Source organism: Rhamphochromis longiceps, linkage group LG5 (genome assembly GCF_057381845.1).
Source record: "Rhamphochromis longiceps isolate RC_006_pf linkage group LG5, R_longiceps_female_GT1.1, whole genome shotgun sequence".
In the NCBI taxonomy this organism is placed as follows: Eukaryota; Metazoa; Chordata; class Actinopteri; order Cichliformes; family Cichlidae; genus Rhamphochromis; species Rhamphochromis longiceps.
Genome location: NC_140561.1, coordinates 37,096,447 through 37,117,312, shown reverse-complemented (window position 1 = coordinate 37,117,312; position 20,866 = coordinate 37,096,447). Strand labels below are relative to the sequence as shown.

The 20,866-nt window shown below is 41.2% G+C and overlaps 1 protein-coding gene across 2 annotated transcripts; it reads right to left on the bottom strand.

The window, feature by feature from the left end:
* Positions 1-1,998: 1,998 nt before the first annotated feature.
* Positions 1,999-15,622, bottom strand: inka2 (inka box actin regulator 2). Of its 2 annotated transcripts, none has more exons than XM_085407482.1 (2): positions 15,224-15,622; positions 1,999-5,188 (listed from the first exon to the last, which is right to left on the bottom strand). In XM_085407482.1, the coding sequence occupies exons 1-2, from the start codon at positions 15,293-15,295 to the stop codon at positions 3,935-3,937; spliced, it is 1,326 nt and encodes a 441-aa protein (XP_085263608.1). In that variant the 5' UTR covers positions 15,296-15,622; the 3' UTR covers positions 1,999-3,934. The 2 variants fall into 2 exon arrangements, with proteins under 2 accessions (XP_085263608.1, XP_085263610.1); XM_085407484.1 differs by lacking the exon at positions 15,224-15,622 and adding an exon at positions 6,202-6,582.
* Between the last annotated feature and the right edge of the window lie 5,244 nt (positions 15,623-20,866).

Here is a 20,866-nt window from a genome sequence, read left to right as displayed (position 1 = left end):
TAAATCAGCTGGGTTGGATCAAGCACACATCTTAAACTTGCAGGACATTGGTACTTGAGGTCTGGAGTTGGACACCCCTGCCGTACAGTAATACAGAGAAAACCCCTACAATCAGATGACCTCCCTATGAGCAAGCACATTGCCAACAGCTGTGTAAAAAGCTAAAAGTGTCATATTTAAGAAGGTGTAACTAGTAACAATTTTGCCATTTTAGTTTTAGATTTGACTCATTTAAAACTTTCAGTGATTAAATCCGTTCTGCTCTGTGCTCGTAATGGTGCATCAGGGCTATTACGACACTTTCTCAGTTTTCTAGGATTACAGTGAGGAAAAATGTAATGTCCTATAAGATAATAAAGTGGGGAAAATGCTTAATAAAACAGAAGCGGTCATTTGTTTGGCTTGAATCAACAGAATAATGTTCAGCCACAGAATATCATGTAAGAGAGTTATACTATAAATAGGATATAAAAGCCCAGGACCGCAGTCGCAGTAAGAACTGCTTTCTTTTCTTGGACAGAGTGCTCGGGGACTGAAAGATAAACTGATTGATGCAGTTTGATGTGCGTCTCATAAAAAGCATCTCAGGGATTGAGCGTCGTGAAGTGCAGAGCAGCAGAGTTCATGTTAACTTTGCTTATTTATTGAACAGGCTGATGGAGTTATGGTCCGAATTTAGAATCAGTTTGGTGAAGAGTTGATGCTCTGGCTGGAAGTGACTTGCCGGCTTTCCCCTTGGTGAACCTGTTAGACACACAGCACCAACTTACTGTAGTGCAGATGTAGAGGTAAATAAAACCAAATCCCAGAAAATCTGTTCTGTTAATCTTAATGTACCATTTTCAGTGGGAGAAACATTTCACCGCTCATATGACGTCTTCAGCCTACATTTTCAGACTCTGGGATTTCCTTACTCGGATTATTGAACATGCATCAAGAACTGTTTTCTTCAGAAAATGGACATATAGATAAAATAAAATAAACATATATTTTAATGGTAGCAACAACCAGAGTTAAAATGATGCTGTTAGAACTCACTCAGGTGAGCAGACAAAGCATATCCCAAAAGGCCATTGCAGGGACCCGTGTTTGAGTCAAGCATTTACAGAAATATAAAGAATGCTAACTATTTTTTTTTTATTGGAAGGTTGCCGGTTCGAGCCCCGCCTCCGACAGGCTCGGTTGTTGTGTCCTTGGGCAAGGCACTTCACCCGTTGCCTACTGGTGGTGGTCAGAGGGCCTGGTGGCGCCAGTGTCCGGCAGCCTCGCCTCTGTTCCCAGGGCAGCTGTGGCTACAATGTAGCTTGCCATCACGAGTGTGTGAATGGGTGGATGACTGAATGTAGTGTAAAGCTATACAAATACAGGCCATTTACCATTTTGTTAACCTTTGATGTCCAGTTTCTATGTGTGTTAAAGTTGTAATTTTACTTTAAATCTGATTGTGTGAGTTTTAGTTTATTTTGCCTCCCCGTGTTTCCTTATTGTTAACTTTCTGTCTTTGTGGAAGTGGTTTCCTGTTTTTATTTTGGTAGTCATTTTTCTCTCGTGTCTTCTATTTTAGTTTTTATTGTGTGCCATTTCCCTAATTAATTTCAGCTGTATCTAGTTTCCAAGTTGTCTCCGCTTCCATTGTTGCCTATTGTGTCTTTCCAGATTGAGCTGGTTAGTGTTCTTGTGCAGAATGTCTGTGAACTTGATCATGTTTACCTTTCATTAGTTTGATTTCTGCTGTTTGCTTTATGTTTTGGACAAATTAATGCCTCTTGAATCTTCCATTTGTTTCCTCTTCCTGCGACACACCCTTTCATTAATTGCCTTGAATATATTATAACTACTGTGTCATAATGTATTAGTTAGCATTACCAGAAAAGATTTACATGGACTGTAATTATATTTCCCAAACATGTCTAGTTTCCGTGTTAGTTCTACAGTAGAGAAAGATGTTGCACAAACGAACACACTGATGCACAAAAGCAGCATTTCATTCTGAAAACAGATTTAATTTACAAAGAGTCAGTGACAGTTTTACAGTGCACATGACACAAGATCACCACTGAAGGTTCGCAGAACCTCGATGAAAAATATCAACAACAGTGCTGAGAATTACACTTAGAAGACAGCTTTAATAGGAAGAAATAAATGTTACAGTTACATATATGTACTACGTGTCATGACATCTCAGACTGCACTTTCTGGCAGAAGAAACTGTCTGTGTGTGTTGAACCCTCAGACTGTGCAGTATATGTATTGACCTGATTACTGAAACAGAGACAGCACCATATGGATCAACTGGCCAAGACACTCAAAACCACCTCTGAGGCCTAATCCCTGCTGGCTAAGATTATTGGTCTGGTATCACATCAAAAACTGAGTGAAAATAATGTTTTTTTCCTTTAATATTAAGTTAAGAATATCAGATTGTCCTTGCATATCAGTGGTCCCTTAATAATAGAATCAATAGTGGGCAGTGTCGTCTGTGACCTGAGGGAGTTTGTGAAGGAAGCTATAGTTTGATTTGAACTGTTATGGTTCTGCTTGAAATGAAAAATACTGAAACTGTTTATTATGGTACAATAGAATAAATAATGTAGATTAAATATGACCTCACTGGTTTGTAGTTTAAGTACAAGAGCTGTAGCAATGTTTACACAATCAGCTGTTATGGTGACATTTATCTGCGCAGAATAATGAAAATCATGCGATGGGATATTACAGTAAATGAGTCTTATTGCTGCTGTTTGATGACAAATATGTACAATGTTCTGTACATTTAGCCTGTTCAGTTTGTTGTACCTTTCACAGATTATGGGTCCTATATCTGTTACAGCCCTGTAATGCATTCGCCTGCATATATACAGTATATAACACAGTCAGTTAATTCACAAAGCTCTGGGATTAAAGAAGCCCATTTTGCATCTTTAAGCTTGTGGCGAACATACTTTACATAATGTCTGAGTACCAGATGGCTGTCAGTTAGTCAGTACTTGGGGTTGGCTGTGCCATCTTTACCCCCTCCTCTCTCTGCATAGCAGCCCACGAGGACTTTGGTTGACTCAACATTTGCCATGTCTACATAGCAGAGAACTAAAGAGAGTGCTTCCAACATGACAGCAACCACAGCATTTCTGATTACGAGGGACAGATCTCAAAGTTTAATGTACAAAGTTTGAACTAGTTATGCACCGTATTGCTGTTATGCTTTTAAAGCAAGACAAAAAATATATATATACTGGAAACCCATTCTGAATGTGGCAGTGCTTTCTCCTGTGTGGCATTCGCTCCCTGAGCAAAGGTGAACAAGACGAGTTCATGTAGTCATGAGTTTCCAGGTTGTTACAGCCGTTTTGGAAATAAAAGGGAAGCTGAGGACTCTATAGTGGCAGTGCGTTCAGTAACAGCTGTTTGTAGCATCATTTATAAAAACAGTAACCATGCAATTCAACAGTTGGTGTTGCTATTTATAGATGCAAAGAAGTGCAAAGAAGTGTGTCCTGTAGAGCAGAAGTGGAAAAAGTCTGCATTAAAAAGATTTAAATTGATAGTGACATTCTGAGAATGGTGTACCGTCTTTTAGGAGAACATGAAAATCCAGTCATACATGCACACGTGTGAAGGAGTTTGAATAATACAAAAGTTGCAGCATAAACCCTAAAAAAGTCTCATTCTTTCTCAGATGCATCGCAGCATACACTCACACGGACACATCAAGCGAGGTCTGGGTTTTTGGATTGTCAGACGAAATGTTGCCCTGATAATCTCTCAGTCGCAGGAGAAACACGATGTGGGTGTGAATTTAGCGGTTCATTTTTGGAAGTTAACTGTGTCCAAGCCTCTCATTCATTCACGCTCCTTTATCACAGCCAAAATCCTACAGCACCTGTCACACGCTCAATCTGGCGTCACTGGCAGTCTGTTGGCCAGAGACTCGCTGTCAGACCCACACAGCTGTGTTGTAGTCAAACAAGGGCTGCATTTTCTCCAGACCAGTCTCTGGCTGCCTTCTGTCTAAATAAATCCCTGCAAATGGCTGCTGGTAAAACTGGTGCAAGTGTTGGTGGTGGTTCCTCTCTGTCTCTGGAAGATGCATACATGTGCTGCTTTTGCCCTGCTGTCCATTCGCCCAGAACAGCAGGTAAAAGCTGCCTTTTGAACTTTTGGGAAGCAATTTCTTCGGCCTTTTATAGAGGTCACCCTCTGGAAGCTCAGGAGCCACCCAGCCTGGCCTCTCCTTGAGCAGCTTGTCCCGGTCAGGCCGGACGCTTCGCAGGAACTTCTTGAAGATGTTTGTGGTGAATGAGAACTTTTTGCAGATCTCCTGTGAGCGGCTGAGGCGTAGAGGGTGAGCTGGGGTGTCTGGTCTTTCTGTCCCACCATCCATTCTCTCCTCTCTCCTCTTTGCCCTTTCTTCTTCTTCTCCTTCCTCCTTGTCCACCTCAGGCAGGTCTAGCCAGTTGCCCACAAGGTCTGCAAATACATTGTCCCCCAGAACTAATGGTTGACGGTTGCGACAGCGGCTCATGAGCGAAGAAGTCCAGTCACTGGCGTCATCTGTGCTGTCTTGGGAGTAGTCGCTATCTAAGGAAGGACCCTCTCTTGAGAGACTGTACAGGATTCCAGGCAGGTCCACTATCTGTGCACGACGGGGACGGGGATGGCTAGGGTAGGCCTCTGGTGGAGGATTTCCCACAACTGGTCCACAGAAGTCCACTTGAGGGGCAGTATATCCTGACCACCTTCTCGGTATAGACTCCAGGTCAGTTTCACTTCTTGCATTTCTTGCATTTCTTGAGCTCCGTGCACTTCTTTGACTTCTTTCACTCTCGCTCTCTAGGCTGGATGACGAGGAGGATGAGGTTTCCAGACTGCTTCTGTTTTCTGATAGACTAGTCGAGTTTCTGCTTTCCAAAGACTGCCTTGAACTCGGCATGTGATTCGGGCTGGGCTCCTCAGACATGGTTTCTCTGATACAGCGGCTCTGATCCTCTCCTGAAGCTGATGCTGCTGCAGCTGGTGGTTCAGCAGCAGCAGTTGAAGCCGTGTGGGGCATTCCCCGGTTAATAGGCCGCCCTGAAATGTCAAGATTTTCTAGTGCCGTCTGGACCTGAAGGAGCTTGAGTTCCTGAAGGGCTCCCATCATTGAATTCATCTGAGCATGGAGGCCATCTCCAGCTTCTTTCATGGATAACTGCAGAAAGACAGAGAGAAAAATAAAGATAAAGGACTGATAGCGGTATTCACATTTACATTTGTGTTTCACACACACAGACAAAAAAATCTCATTGCACAAGAGCAACTGACAACAGTCATTCATTCCAGCAAATATTAACAGTTATTATCCCTGGTAAAAAATTTGCTAAATTCAACATGGATCTATCTACTGCGATGACCCCCTTATGAATAATGGAGCAGGCTAAAGAAACTTATTAAAAAGATAAGTTATTGTACTAAGCCTGTTTTTTATCTCTTCACTTGTGGGTTTTAGGGTATGTTTAATTATGTGGTCATGTGACCTATTGGATGACAGGCTGGGGTCCCATATGGCCAGCGTATGAGCGAGAATCCAACTAGTGACAGCTGTAGAACACACTTGCTTTCATTTAAAAAAAAAAACATCTATAATTTCCTTTTTACTTCCTTTCATTTGATTTATCATATCTGCTTTCTCCTCTGAGCCCATTGTATTCGTGTGTTCTACTCTCTGTGCAGCAGTAATCATCCTCTCTGCTTTTAACCTCCTCCGCCTCTCTTCCTGTTCTCATCTGTTTGAAAGCCTGCGTCATGTGACCTGGACTAACTGTCTTCTCCTGAAGGCAGCCACACAACCCAGAGCCAGCATCCTAACCCGTGTCTTAACTTCCAGCCTTGAATCACTGCATGCCCTCTGAATAACTGTCTTAGATATTATAGGTTTCTCTGCTATGATTTCATAACATGCTACTGATTGATGAATGAAAAATAAAGCATCTGTGAAAAGACACGAGGAAGCATGCAAGGAATTTTGAAAAATTAGTTCACGGGAAATTTTGGTGAAAATCTTGCAGAGCACACCTTCAGATGAACATGACTACACTTCCATAGAAGATGCTCTTAGTCAACCAACAAAAACAAATACCTTTAAACTAAACTTTAAGCCTTCAAATAAAATAAATTGCTACTATGAGAATAAACAGGCAGCTGTAATAAAAACCTACACCTTACCTTAAAATAAAATTTAAAAAAAGCAGCAGGTTTTGATCCTCCTGGCTGCACCTCAGTCAGCCCGTCACTGTCTCTCACCTTTCAAATGGATCAGTCTGACTGCCTCTATATGTATCCCCCTCCAATGGAGGGACACCACTGGGAGTGACAGCCAATCACCACTGCCCATCTAGACTATAATCCCCAAATACAATGTGTGTGTGTGAGGGGGTGGATGGGGGGACTCACTCAGGCGGAAACGGAATAACAATGAAAGGAGCGAGAGGGGTGGTGAGAGTCAGCCATATGAGCAGAGATGGAAAGGGTGGGGGCAAACAGGGGGGAATCCTTTGCCATATGTTTAGATGTCGAAGAGAAAACTGTTGATGGATTTAATTATGAATGACACCATTAGAACATAAGAAGGGGATGCAGAGGGCAGGAGGTTGGATGTAGGTGCAACAAAATTAGGCTGCGATACTTAGATCTCCAGGGAACAGTGATTATGCTGATCCTGGGTGGGAAAAGTTGCTGCATAGTGCAGTTGGCATTACAGCATCGTAATCAAAGCTTCTTATTACTGTGTGAGAAGGGATATGAGTTTTTTTTTAATGTGGGAAAATTGACAAATGTGACAAATTCTTAGACAACATTTTGATTTAAAAAGTAAAACACAAGGCATAAAAATGTGTGAAATGTATGGAAAAGTCAGAATTGCTAGCTCAAAATATGCTAAAGTTAGTCCTCACTTTGTTAGTCCACTACTTCATCCCAGAATGTGACATCAATTCCTGGCCATTCCTCTGGCACCATGTTTACATTTAGAGAAATGTCTCAGCAACTATTGGATTGATTGTCATTAAATCTGGCACATCATTTACTTCACAGGATGAAGTTAATTACTTGCAGAGCTACCAACATGTCAAATTTTTAATATGTCCTGATTTTATAACCAACCATGCCACGCTGTTCACATCAGCCTCAGCCTTATAGAGTATGTTCACTGTTAATTAAAAGCTTCAGAAAACGTTTTGAATGCGATTAACATTTAAACCTACTGAACATCAGCATGTTGTCACGGAGAGCCTGTCCGCATGCCCCATTTAGCTTAGACACCACTGTGTCCAAGTGCAGCATCTTGGAGTTCCAGTGACCGTGCAGACCCTTAAAGGAAGTTCATGGTTTCTGCATGTCTGTAAATGTCTGCAACACAGGAATTTTGCTGTCTGCTCAAGCAGAAAGGGAGCAAGTTCACCAAAAGTGCATGTGCTAGACATTTTTCATGCACAGAATAAATACAGGGCAGCATGGTGGCATGGGGGTCAGCACTGTTGCCTAACAGTAAGAGGGAGCTGGGTTCGAATCTACCATCTGGCTGGGCCCTTTGTGTCTCCACGAGTTCTCTCCGAGCCCTCCAGTAAGTTTAAATTAGACCTATGTGTGAATGTGAGTCTGAGTTAAGCCTGCGACAGATTGGCGACCTGTCCAGGGTGTACCCCACCTCTATAATCAGAAGAAAATGAATGGATGGATTATAAATATGACAACATCTGCTCTGCTTTCATTTAGCACTTGCACAACTTCAATAATGAATTTACAAAATTTAACCATATCAAAACATTTTTGGAGAAACAGAGTCACACAGATGCAGTGATTTAATTATTGCAAACTATTCTGCATATTATGTTCTTAAATTATTAATGAACATATAAAATAGACCAACTTTCCTTTTCTTTCTTTTCTAATATAGAAAAGAAAGAAAATAATATTTCTATATATATAATATATAGAAATATTAGCTCACAGTGTCATAAAGTTTAAAGAGCAAAAAAAAAAACTCTTCATTGAAACACTGGTTTATTACATGTTTGTCATTCATCCAATTTGGACTGTCTACATACACTTGAAGCACAGTGACCTGGCTTTGACACCAATACACTATCCTTTACCATCAGCAGTAAATCTCTGCATTAAAACACTTGGCTTATCACGACATATGGCTGAGTAGATGCACGCGGGCGTGAATAACCTCTAAGATCAGATAATAGGCCTATCAATGCACATGCGGGGATGACAGGCCTCTGAGCTTCCCGCTGGCTCGCTAAATTAGGAAGTGAAGGTACATGTAATTAGCACAATAAGGTTGTCTCTTGTCTTTGTGCCTTTCACATATGGCTGACTTCATTAGCTGTAATTGTCTGCGTCCTGGGAAAGGCTGGGAAAGGGTGCATAATTACGGTTTACTTTCTTACACAAGAAAAGTCAACAAGACTTGAGGCAAAAGGGGAGTTATGTATTTATCATTGCATTTTTGGAGCCTTCAGTAAAGTTTATCCCAGGATCAGGATTGCTTTAATGTATTAAATTTGCTTTTGTAATATCATCTTCTAGGTATGCAGACTCAAAGAGCTGCACCTGTTTACACACGCTAACCTCAAACACTGCAGTTTAACATTCACGTGCAACTTTTCCATTATCCCTAAAATGCAGACACTCCCCACAGTTATTTAAAAACACAGTGTTGTTTACTGGCATTTCTATTCTAAGGCGATATTAATAATTCATACTATGCTCTGGGGAACAAACAGGGGAACAGCAGTAAGCCAAACCCTATTATTCTACCTTTAACATGCCAACTAACTCCAGGCACTCCGCTGCCATTTCAAAGCTGAACTTTGTGGCCCAAATATGTCAGCCTTTTCATCCCTCATCCGATATCTTACTCAGAATGCCAAAAGTGACTTAAAAATGTTGTCCTGCGGCGGTTTCTTGTTTAGACACAGATGTTACGGAAATCCTAAGATGTCTCACTTTTACAATGTGTGAATCAGCCCAGGGCCTGGCAGACCTGAGAGGACCTACACGCGCACCTTAAGGGTTTAAGGACAAAAACGGAGATGAGAAATAATGTCTGTCTAATCTAATTTAACAAGAGAACTGGGATGAAATTGGCGCTGCAGGGAATTGTTGTACTGCCCAGAAACACTTTAATCATTAATGCAGTCTTGTGAAGTTTGGTTAAATCTTCTTTTTTCCCTTTATTTAATCGAGAGAGTATGCATTTCTTTGAGAATGTGAAAAATTTGAAAAAAATAAGACAAACATTTAATCCCCCCCAAAACCCTCTACTTTCTCTTCTGGCTGCAGTGATGTTAGCCAAGGAGACATAATTGCCAATCAAGGGCTGAATGCTTCAGAGTTTAAGAACAAAGGCTGGCAGCCTTCATCTAATACTGAATAGAGGCTTATTAAAAAGTGGTGGGCTATTTAATTAAGAGCTTTAAAAAAAAGTTTATAGGTGATTCTTTATTTCAGAGCCACATGTCAGATCTTTCTAACTGTGAAGACGCTTCTAGAAAACCATTCAATATACATGCAAGTGAATTAAATACCACAAAGTATAAATAAATCAGTGCTCCTGCTCTGCTGTCTGTCAAGATCAAGTTCTGCCTTGATCATGGTTTCGGTATTACCTCATGTCAGTTATGAAGGGAAAAATAAATGCGCTGTGCAAACACACTGAGCTCACACATCCACGCAAGTCCAGACTTGCCTCAGTAGAACGAAGTCAGTGTACTTTTTTAGAGCATGGATGCTGTGTTCAGATTATTAGGAGGAAAATAAACCCAAACAAGTAATCAAAAACAAACCAGTGCTCTATTCTGCCTACAAAATGCAGGCCATTCACTGTTGTTGTTTGTTAGTAGCTGAAGGGGGGAGGCCAAGGTTATCAGACCCAAAAGGTCTTCCTGTTTGGAAGGCGCTGACCAGCAGCAGCATCTATAGTGTGTACTCCCCTTCCTCCACCTCCACCCCTAATTAAATATGAATGGTGATCTGTGTGGGTCAAGGACAGGAATGGGTTCTCTGTCTGGGGGATACACACAAGGTCTCTGTGGCTGAACTGCTGTGGATGGCCCCGAGGTCACGATAAAGAGGGTAATAAATCTGCGCAACATTTAGTGAAAGAAATAAATTACTATGCACATGGCAATGAATGCCTCTTTGACAAAAAAAAGGTTATATGGTGACTCTGTTTGGCCCGTATGTCCTCCGGGTCGCATTCAGGAGACGAAGAAGTGTGAATGATAAACATAAAAGCCTTCTTGTACTTTAATTTTAGAAGATGTTCTCATTTTTAGGAAAATGTTTTGCTTCTCCTCCCTACTCAGATAATAGAGCTGTCTCTTTATGGTTTAGCAAAACTATCTGCAACACTTAGGGGTAAATGAAAATGGGGAACTAGGTGAACCACAACTTTTAAAATGAACCAGTCGAGAGCAAATACAACTGTTTGTAGGTCCTGCTGGCCAACAAAGACTCCCTGATGACCTTTTCAGAAAAAGGGAGGTGGTTTAATAGCTTGTTTCCTGCTTGGGCTCATTTATGCTGCCGTGGGAGATGTAGGATGATTAGGATCCATATCATCATCTTTGGCAGATGATATTTGGAGACGGTCTGGGACCCAATCTGTTGTTGTCCTGGCGGGAACTCCTCACTGGAAGCAATAATCGTCACGTAGAAGCTCGATAGCACAGGAGTTGACGTCAGCGCCTCGTGTGGGGGCAGTGAAAGTGCTCATCCAATTCTCAGCCCCCCTCTAAGATCAAAAGGAGCGCTAAATCACACAAGCATTTCCTAAAGAAAATAAATGTGGTTGCTGATGCTGGGTTTTTTTTCTGTGTGCATCATCTAGTACATTTTTCAACTGATAGTGAATGGCTGTGCAAAGCCTTTAATGCAGTGTTTTTTTTAAGCCATTTAAAAATGTGCAGCTTATTTACAGTTTTTCAATTTGGAATTTGAAACATTTTGGATATTTATACTTGTACTGTATTGGATTGCTAAGTCATAAATGTCGTTTTGATTTAAAGGAATTCATCTTCAGTATTTTTTATATTGTATTTTCATTTTTAAAATACTGGAAATGCTTATAATGACCGACTTCTGTAATATGAAAGTGGATCTAGAGAATTCTCCAAAAGTTGATTCTGTTCATCTGGACGTAGCGTATCCAAGTCACTTGGATGAGTGACAAAATGTTTCTCCCACAAAACGCTACGTCCAGATGAACAGAATCAACTTTTGGAGATTTACTTACCTGGATTATTGAGCATGCATCAAGAAGATCTAGAGAAGTATATCTTAAATCTTGTTTTTAGCTTTTGACCACTTTTGACCCAAAACCCTTGGATAAACTTACTCTACTGAATGACTGTCAGTGTTACTGGCTAGACAGTAAACACAGAAAGGCTAATTACTGCTGAGGGGAAGGTCAAATCCCTCAGGAGATGGTAAAGATCAAAACAGAGCTGAAAGATGAGCGAATGTATTGGAGTTACTTTTATCTGGAGGTCAGAGAAAAACATAATCTTAAATTCTAATATTGAGGTGTCAGCTGTTGTTAAGATGAACAGCTGTTTGATAATAGATGTTTCAATTTGTGGTTTGTTCTGAACCCTCAGTGCTGTATATATGTTATTTTTAAAAAGAACAAATTTATAAATATAACTTCAACAGTGTCAGACAAGATGTAATGCAAAGGTCAGAGCATAGAGAATACCGATCTATACCTCACACGTTGTTTCCAGTGAACGTATAAGGTAAGGAGGTCAGGACTTGATCTTACACTAACAGGATTGCACGTGTGGTCACAACAGCAGCATTAACTTAACTTGTTCACTCTGCATCCAAGAAAAAAAAAGGCCAAAATAAATCTGATATCTTGGGCAGTGATTTCATTTTCCATTCTGTGAACCATGAAAAAGCCGGTTACGTGTGCAGAGTCATAATGATAAACAGGCTTTGTTAAAGGTTTGTAGCTCAGTCTCAAACACAATGATCACCCACGCAAACCCCACAGCTGCCACCAAGAGTTGGTCCAATTTTAGCCGAGGGGAAGGAAGGGCAGTTTGGAGAACGGGAGCCACAGGGGGAGCCACAAAACAAACGGGCTTAAAGTTAAGCCACAACCCTGCTTTGTGTACAGCTTTCAGCTCCAACGCCCAAAAGGTAACAAAGAACTTTCCAGAAGACACAACAGGCTTGGCACTCAGGTGCACTTCTCTCAGATTTCATGACTTCATGGTTGCTGGCTTTGGTGTTGAATTCCAAGGTGACAGTCATGTTTGAAATTCGCCTCAGGTGTGAAAGAGAAAAAGGGGGCACGCTGCATGTGAAGTCGGCTTCAGCGGCGATGATATGAAACGCTCTGATTTATGTTTTAGTGTCTGACGCTGCTAACCAGGTGTGAACCCTACATTTAGACAATGTGAGTCAAAGACGTGTCACCGTTTGCATTTTCAACATCAAGTAGGCAGGAAGAGCTTGTGTTTTCTTTGTCATGACTGTCTGTTTGCTGCACCAATCATGAGTCATGCATAGGTTTGAAATGATTTCATTGTTGTCATTACTGTCTATCCTCAGGATTTCAGAGGACTCGTGTATTTCTTTTAAAGAATAAAGTTAAACGACTGTTTTCAGTTTGAGTCACACAGGAAGACAGATGGTGCTATATACCTGACTGTCAGGTTTGATATTTAATGGATTTGTTGTGATGGACATGGTCAGCAGTTGAAGAAATTAGACCCCAAGCTTTTCAAGTTTGAGGGTCAAACTTTCAAGTGTGACCTGTCTGTACTTCCCACAAGGACCCACACCCTCAACCGCTGACACAGTGCCCACACTTTCATATCACACTCCTGTTGTAGAGCTGACAGGACATCAGGGTTTGGGTTTCAGTGTGTCTAACGTGAAACACTGAAGTCATGCTGGCATTCACGTGACTTTCGTATAGCCTTTGAATGCCACATTCAGGCTTCTTTGTTGCTATAGACACAAACAAACTCAACTATGTAGATTTTCTTGTTTCATTGTAACTTTTTAGTCAGGAGTATTAGAATATATCAGGTAAAGGTTTAAGGGACTATACTATTATTTTTGCTCCTTCCATTCAGTTGCCCTTGTGTGTAACGTTTACTGCATGCCATTTTTCAAGACATGCACAATCAGCTTAAGCTCTTACATGCATTTTTCTACCAGCTTGTGCCTATTTTCATTCATATCTATAAAATATGACATACAGCTAGCAGACATTTAAAACTTAGCCTGGTTCCAGCCCTCATACAACTGACATTTGCGCTCCTTACCAACTTTTTTCTTCCAATTCCAGATGGAAAGTAAGAAAAAAAAAGTAAAACGCACACAAAAGGCTGATACTGCTAAACACAACCCAACACAGAGAAAGAGAAATGGCATATTTCTTTGACTTATGTGATAAAAGTAAACTCTGCTCTGACTGGACATAATGTTGGCAAGATGGAAAAGTTACTCCCTGCTGAATGGTTGGGATAAAATCTAAACTTCTCCCAACAGAAAATAGATACCATAAACACAGAGGCTATAATTAAGTGAAAGCGATATCTGGTTTGATTGGAAAGCTACATTTCTGTGCTGTTTTTGAGAAAATAGTGTTATAATGCAGTTATATCAGTCTGCACTCATTGCGTTGCAAACAAATGACAAATGTGAATACGAACTTGATGTTGATTGTGATGGATTGTGTAGCTCGAGTTCTGTTGCTTTTATGCTGCATGGAAATGAATGAAAACACAGCAGGAAAAAACAAAACATCATGCAAAATGGTTTTTGGAATGATTTAAGGTCATGCTGTTTGTAGTAAGTGTTCCAAAACATGCGTAACTGGTATGGTCCAAAATTGCTGACTTCAAAGCCACAAATTCGCAAGAGATGTCCAGGAGCCGCTTGACTCGGCATCACAGCTGTAAGTCGACTGTTAGATGTTTGTGATCTCTGTGTTGCTGATAGAGCCGGTTTTACCGCTCTCCACTGAACACTGGATGAAAATCAGTCACAGTGGAAAGGAAAGTGACAACCTTGGCATAGACACCCCTTATTTCTGAACAACAGATTGCATCCCACATGGTCTTGAGAGCAGGGGGAGACTGCCTCAGCTTTTTAACTGGCATCTGCTCCCCGTTCTCCTGTTTGATCCTCGGCATGGCATGACACTTTTTCTATTATGTTACCAAACTGCGATGTGGCAGCCCTAACACAACATGTCCTTCTGGCATCAACGTCAACTCCCCTTAAATCTCAAGTGCCACTTCACAGACGTGTGGCTAATTTGGAGCAGCAAGTCATGAAGTCACAGAGCAGATTAAGCTGCAAAACATGCAGCCACGCAAGGCCTTTCTGCAGGCCAGTGGCTGGACAAAAAGGGGGGGGGGGGGGGAATCAGTCGCTGCTTTGAAGATGATTCCAAATGAAATCTGTGCCAGTTAAGGCTCCTCAGAAAATGGGTCTACAGTGTGTCACTGCCAGATGATTTTGGGCACGAGGGTGAAGCTTACAGATTTTGTTTTTACATTTCAAAGAAGAGGAAAGAAATGGCAGACTAAATGTACTCACATCAAACATGGTAGATGAGAGGAGACATGAAAATATTAAATAACGGAGTCTAACAAATTCATTTAGAGCATGGAAACGTGATGAAACTCAATGTGACTGCCAATTTCACTCACTCCCCTGTGAGAGCTGGAGCTCCGAACAGTCTGTTGCAACACATGATTAAATTTACTACAAGGCACCAAGAATAGTGTGAACCTTAAATCGCTTTCTTTCAAGAATCCATAACCCAGCGCAGAGTATTTATGACAAGAAAAAACTGTCTTGAGCTCATTAAGCTTAAAACATCTGTCCCAGATGCGTGCACAGAGAGGAGGGAAATGTACACATGCCTCTGGTGTGCTCAGAGCTTTAAGCCCACACAGATTAATGCGATTTAAAAAGACACACATGCACCCTCAGCTGAAAACTAGACTCCAGAATATTAGACTTGGAAATGTAGAAATGTTTCAGGACACATAGGGCGCAATAAAGCGACATTTCTAAATTTAAAATGTGAAAATTGTTAAATATTTAATGTAAAACGCGTATAAGCGGTAAAAATGCTCAAAATACACACGAATAAAGTAAAACAGCGGTCCAGGGTAACAACACAAGAAGATACAACGGAACCTACCAGCTCTTGCTTCAGTCGCCTCAGACACGCATCCATGTTTTTGCTTTCTTGTTTGGCGAGCCGCTGTTCCATTTTTCTTTCTTTCTTTCTTTTTTCTTGAAAGACAGGAATTCAGCTGAACCGCTTCGCCAGTCCCTGCTCGAACATGACTATTGACGCTTTAAGAAGAGCAGAAAACAATTGGCAATTGAAGATGCGCAGATCCTGCCGAGGAATGCGCGCGCGGCTCAAAATGACGCGAATCTCGTGGTTTAAATCCTGATGACGAAAATCTGTTTACTCCAAAAAAATTAATAAATAATACAAAAATGATAATGAGCTCCTTCATGTGGCTGCACCAACAGACTGGGTCCGTGTTTCTCTCTTTCAGTGGCCCCTGCTTGGCTGCTGTCAGTGTCGTGTGTGTTGCTCAGTCTGTTTTTCCCCCTGCTGCTATTTTCTCATTCAAGAGGAGCGCTTACGTTGGCCATCCAATTTCCTCCAATGAGCGAGCCTCCCAGGGCCTCTCAAGCCAGGATAAAACGCGGATCCATCATTTACTATGCGCGAGCAGAACTGTCCACAGCAGCTCAAAAGAGAGACCGACCATCTGGAAATATCCAAATAAAGGCTGAAAGATAAGATAGTTGGGTTTGCTGAAAGAGCGCATTTTCCATAAAACAGACAAATATATTCAGCAGTCCCTGTTGCATTACACTGGACTGAAAGAGGATGTGTTTAAGAGAAACCATACGCGTCCATAGGAACAGTTTCCTGGCCACCTTCGCTGCGCAGAGAGGAAACACCTGAGCTGTGGGCTTTTGTTACAAGACACGGGTATGATTAGAATAAGGGAAGGAAGTATTGCACATACAAAGAAGCAAATGGAAGTTGCTGTAAACATTCCCTGCCTCGCAGAATAGATTGGATTCATCTGAAAGTTTGCACATGCAGCTCGTGTTCAATTTGCAATCTAGAGATGCCAAGAAAACTTGATGAGGTCTCCTTTACTTCAAAATGATTTACTTTATATGACAATTACTATACCAAAGAAAGCAAAAGGAAGAAACTTTAGGTAAATTACATTAACAATAAAAAATACGATTATTTATAATCAGGAAGAATTACGTAAAATCCCAAGAGGATGCTAAATGGTGCATGGTGTCACCAGCTGTCATTAATTTTATTTTAATTCAGTATTTCCCCCTGTGTGATTTAGAGAAATACTTTCAAACAACTTCCCCCAATGAATAAATAAATAACAATTAGAGAGATACTCCGTGATTTTCAGTTTGCGTGGTTATAATGAGCCAGAATTGAAAGAAAATCACCAGTCACCCGTTTTGTTTTCTGCCAGGGATGAGCTTTGCCTGACATTCAGGAAACTTTGTGCCCCCTGACCTGCTTTCGGTCATGTTGAAGGTTCAGTGTCTTGCATGATGTTGGTGATGCTTCCCAGATGGATGCAGAGAGAAAGGGGAGGAAGCAGCTCTATCTCAGATTCCAAAAGCAATGAAACTCGGAAAATAAATAAATCATCTGAGTCTGACTCAACATCTGAGAGAAGAGCTTTAACTGACTTGTATGTTTTATTCTCATATTCTTTATAAACATTCAGTGTCTGGAAATGATAACAGAGTCTTCTTCTGTGTTTTACAGCAGATTTATTACTCTGTGTCTGTTCAGTGTCATTTTGACAGCAGATTTAGACCTGCATTGATTTTTCAATTAATAATAACAATAAAGAGCAACCTATTCCAGATACAGGATGTGATCCTCACCGCCCTCACTCTAATCTGGAGGGAGTGTTGAGAAACAGTGTTGAATCCAGTTTCTGTGAGATTACTAAAAGCCTCTTTGTGATTTCACAAACATCTATGTCTCCTTCTGACTGACATAATGCAAAATATTGTCTAGACAGTCCTGATGACTAACTTTCAAAACACTCTATTGATCTAAAAGTGAACACACGATTGTCCTAACAACACTTTCTAATTCAGTTCAATTAAATTTTATTTTACTATGCCAAATCACAACAACAGTCTCCTCAAGGTGCTATATATTGTAAGGTAGACCCTACAATAACACATACAGAGAAAAACCCAACAACCCCCTATGAGCTTTGGTGACAGTGGGGAGGAAAAACTCCCTTTTAACAGGAAGAAACCTCCGGCAGAACTGGGGTCAGGGAGGGGCGGGGCCATCTGCTATGGGAGAGAGAAGGAAGACAGGATAAAAGACGCTGTGGAAGAGAGACAGAGATTAATAACAAGTAATGATTCAATGCAGAGAGGTCTATTGACACATAGTGAGTGAGAAAGGTGACTGAATAAGAAAAACTCAATGCATCATGAGAATCCCCCAGCATTCTACACCTATTGCGGCATAACTAAGGGAAGATTCAGGATCACCTGATCCAGCCTTAACTATGTGCTTTAGCAAAAAGGAAAGTTTTAAGCCAAATCTTAAAAGTAGAGATAGTGTCTGTCTCCCGAATTCAAATTGGAAGCTGGTTCCACAGAAGAGGGGCCTGAAAACTGAAGGCTCTGCCTCCCATTCTACTTTTAAATACTCCAAGAACAACAAGTAAGTCTGCAGAACAAGAGCGAAGTGCTCTAATGGGGTGATATGTTACTAAGGTCACTAAGATAAGATGGGGCCTGATTATTTAAGACCTTGTATTTAAGGAACAGGGTATTGAATTCAAGTCTGGGTTTAACAGGAGAAGCCAATATAGGAGAAATATGGTCTCTCTTTCTAGTCCCAGTCAGTACTCTTGCTCCAGCATTTTGGATTAACTGAAGGCTTTTCAGGATCCTGATAATGACGAATTACAGTAGACCAGCCTAGAAGTAATAAATGCATGAACTAGTTTTTCAGCATCACTCTGGGACAGGATTTTTCAAATTTTAGAGATAAATTTTGCCCAAATGGAAGAAAGCAGTCATTCATATTTGTTTAATATGTGCATTGAGGGACTTTCTAAGCTTGTAATTGTTTGGCTTTGCTGTGTATTTAACATGAGCTGATAAGAGTACCAGTTTCAGGCATGTGTACAAACTTTAAATGGTAAATGGCCTGTATTTGTATAGCACTTTACTAGTCCCTAAGGACCCCAAAGCGCTTTACACATTCAGTCATCCACCCATTGGTGATGGCAGCTACATTGTAGCCACAGCCACCCTGGGGCGCACTGACAGAGGCAAGGCTGCCGAACACTGGCGCTACCGGGCCCTCTGACCACCACCAGTAGGCAACGGGTGAAGTGTCTTGCCCAACGACCCAGACTGTCCAAGAAGGGCTCAAACCAGCAACCTTCCAACTCTTGAACCACGATCGCCCTTTACTCTGAAGCCTTTTAACAATCTTGTATGTCAACAAAAAATTGCAGGGACAGCACTGTTGCATCACAGCCCCAGGAAAGGAAGACCAAGAGTCACCTCTGCTGCTGAGGATAAATTAATCTGAGTCACCAGCCTCAGAAATGACAGGTAAACAGCACTTCAGATTAGAGCTCAGATAAATGCCACACAGAGTTCCAGTAACAGGGACATGTCTACATCAACTGTTCAGAGGAGACTGTGCGAATCCTTTATGGTCAGACAGCTGCTAAGAAACCACTACTAAGGAAAAGCAACAAGCAAAAGAGATTTGTTTGGGCAAAGAAACACATGGAATGGACATTAGACCAGTGCAAATCTGTGCTTTGGTCTGATGAGTCCAAATTTGAGATCTTTGGTTCCACTTGGCGTGTCTTTGTGCGACACAGAAAAAGTGAAGGGATGGTCTCTGCATACATGGTTCCCACTGTGAAGCACGGAGGAGAAGGTGGTGTGGGCTTGCTTTGCTGGTGACACTGTTGGGGATTTATTTTTCAACAGGACAATGACCCCAAGCACACCTCCAGGCTGCGTAGGGGCTATTTGTCCAAGGAGGAGAGTGATGGAGCGCTGCACCTGATGGCCTGGCCTCCACAGTCACCTGACCTAAACCCAATTGAGATGGTCTGGGATGAGATGGACTACAGAGTGAAGGCAAAAGGGCCAACAAGTGCTCAGCATCTCTGGGAACTCCTTCAAGACTGTTGGAAAACCATTTCAGGTGACGATCTCATGAAGCTCATCGAGAGAATGCCAAGAGTGTGCAAAGCAGCAATCAAAGCCAAGCGTGGCTAGTTTGAAGAATCTACAATATAAAACATGTTTTGAGTTATTTCACACTTTTTGGTTTTACTTCATAATTCCAAATGTATTTATTCACATTTTTCATGCTTTCAGTAAGAATCTACAACGTAAATAGTCATGAAAATAAAGAAAAACCATTAAATGAGAAGGTGTGCCTAAACGTTTGACTAGTAGTGTATATTAGAAATAAAAAAATAAATTAAATTATCTCAACCAATAAATTTCTATATGAATGATCTGAGGGGGCAGCAGGGTGGCATGGTGGTTAGCACTGTTGTCGCACAGCAAGAAGGCCCTGAGTTCATCATTCTGGGGTCTTTCTGTGTGGAGTTTGCATGTTCTCCCCGTGTTTGCGTGGCTTCCTCCCAGAGTAAGCGAATGGATGGATGATCTGAGAACACTCATCATTAAGAGGTTTTTTTTTTTTTTGCAGTACCAGATTAAAAGGGACTTTTTCTCCTGCATGCCAGCTTTAGTCAAATGTTTCAGTCACATGGAAAAAAATGACTCCATCAAACTTTCTTTGTGCCTGCAAACTAATTTTTTTTAAAGGAAACTCATATGAGAATGAGTGTACTGTCCTCCTCAGGACTGATATGATGACACATGTGTCTATTTAACATTTAGCAGGCTGGTTCGTGATCAAGCAGATTCATAGCAAATGTGATCCAGACCTGCAACTGTTTCTTGTTCATGAGCCTACTTCCTCCCAGCTGTCAGCATGAGCATACACTAGATAAGGCAGCGTCTCCTCAGATCACTCAGCACGGCAACACAGGCTGCACAGCGGCAACTGCCTAACTGCACATCAGCACAGAAAGTTTTATGATCCTCACTGTGACTCACTTACTGTGATGACTTGTTTTGGTTTTTGCGTTCAGGCCAAAAAGGAATTTAATCACTGAGAAAAGAAAAAGCATAACAGTATGTGGATTTATTGTCATTAAAAAAAGCAGAACAATAAGCCAATTACAGAGCTGCTCTGCTGAAAATAAGACACCAAAAGCTAAACCATGAAACTAAAACATACTGCACATCCATTCATCCATCCAGTCCAATGCAATCATGTGCATCTCTTCATTTTAAGTGGCCAGAGACTTGTTTAGCAATGAAAGCAGTGAAAGATGACTTTTGATATCTATAGTTGCTTTGCCAGCAGCTTACCACCTCAAACAGAGCACTTATGTGGAAAGCTACACAAAGGCTACTGCACATGTTACTACAAGTTGCACCTTTGGATTGCCTTTAACCAAATGTACAACATTTGAACAAGTTTGGCTAACAAGCTCTCTACATGTGCATGCCAGTGTGCAAAATCCTGTAGGACTCAGACGTTAATCACACTAATCATCTTTTCTTTCAAATAGCTTCTGATAGTTTTTAAGAACCCCTACGCTGGTTGAAATCCCACTATTATCAAAACATAAGATGTAAAATTACTTGCTGAAGTCAATCAGTGTAAACTGAGGGTTAACTGTGC

What these genes read in the sequence shown, in the direction of transcription:
- inka2 (XM_085407482.1), bottom strand. Translation starts at nt 15,295, where the DNA reads ATGGAACAGCGGCTCGCCAAACAAGAAAGCAAAAACATGGATGCGTGT. An exon ending in GGCGACTGAAGCAAGAGCTG is followed by an intron (nt 5,189 to 15,223) that starts GTAGGTTCCGTT and finishes GTCTTTCTGCAG; the next exon opens with TTATCCATGAAAGAAGCTGG.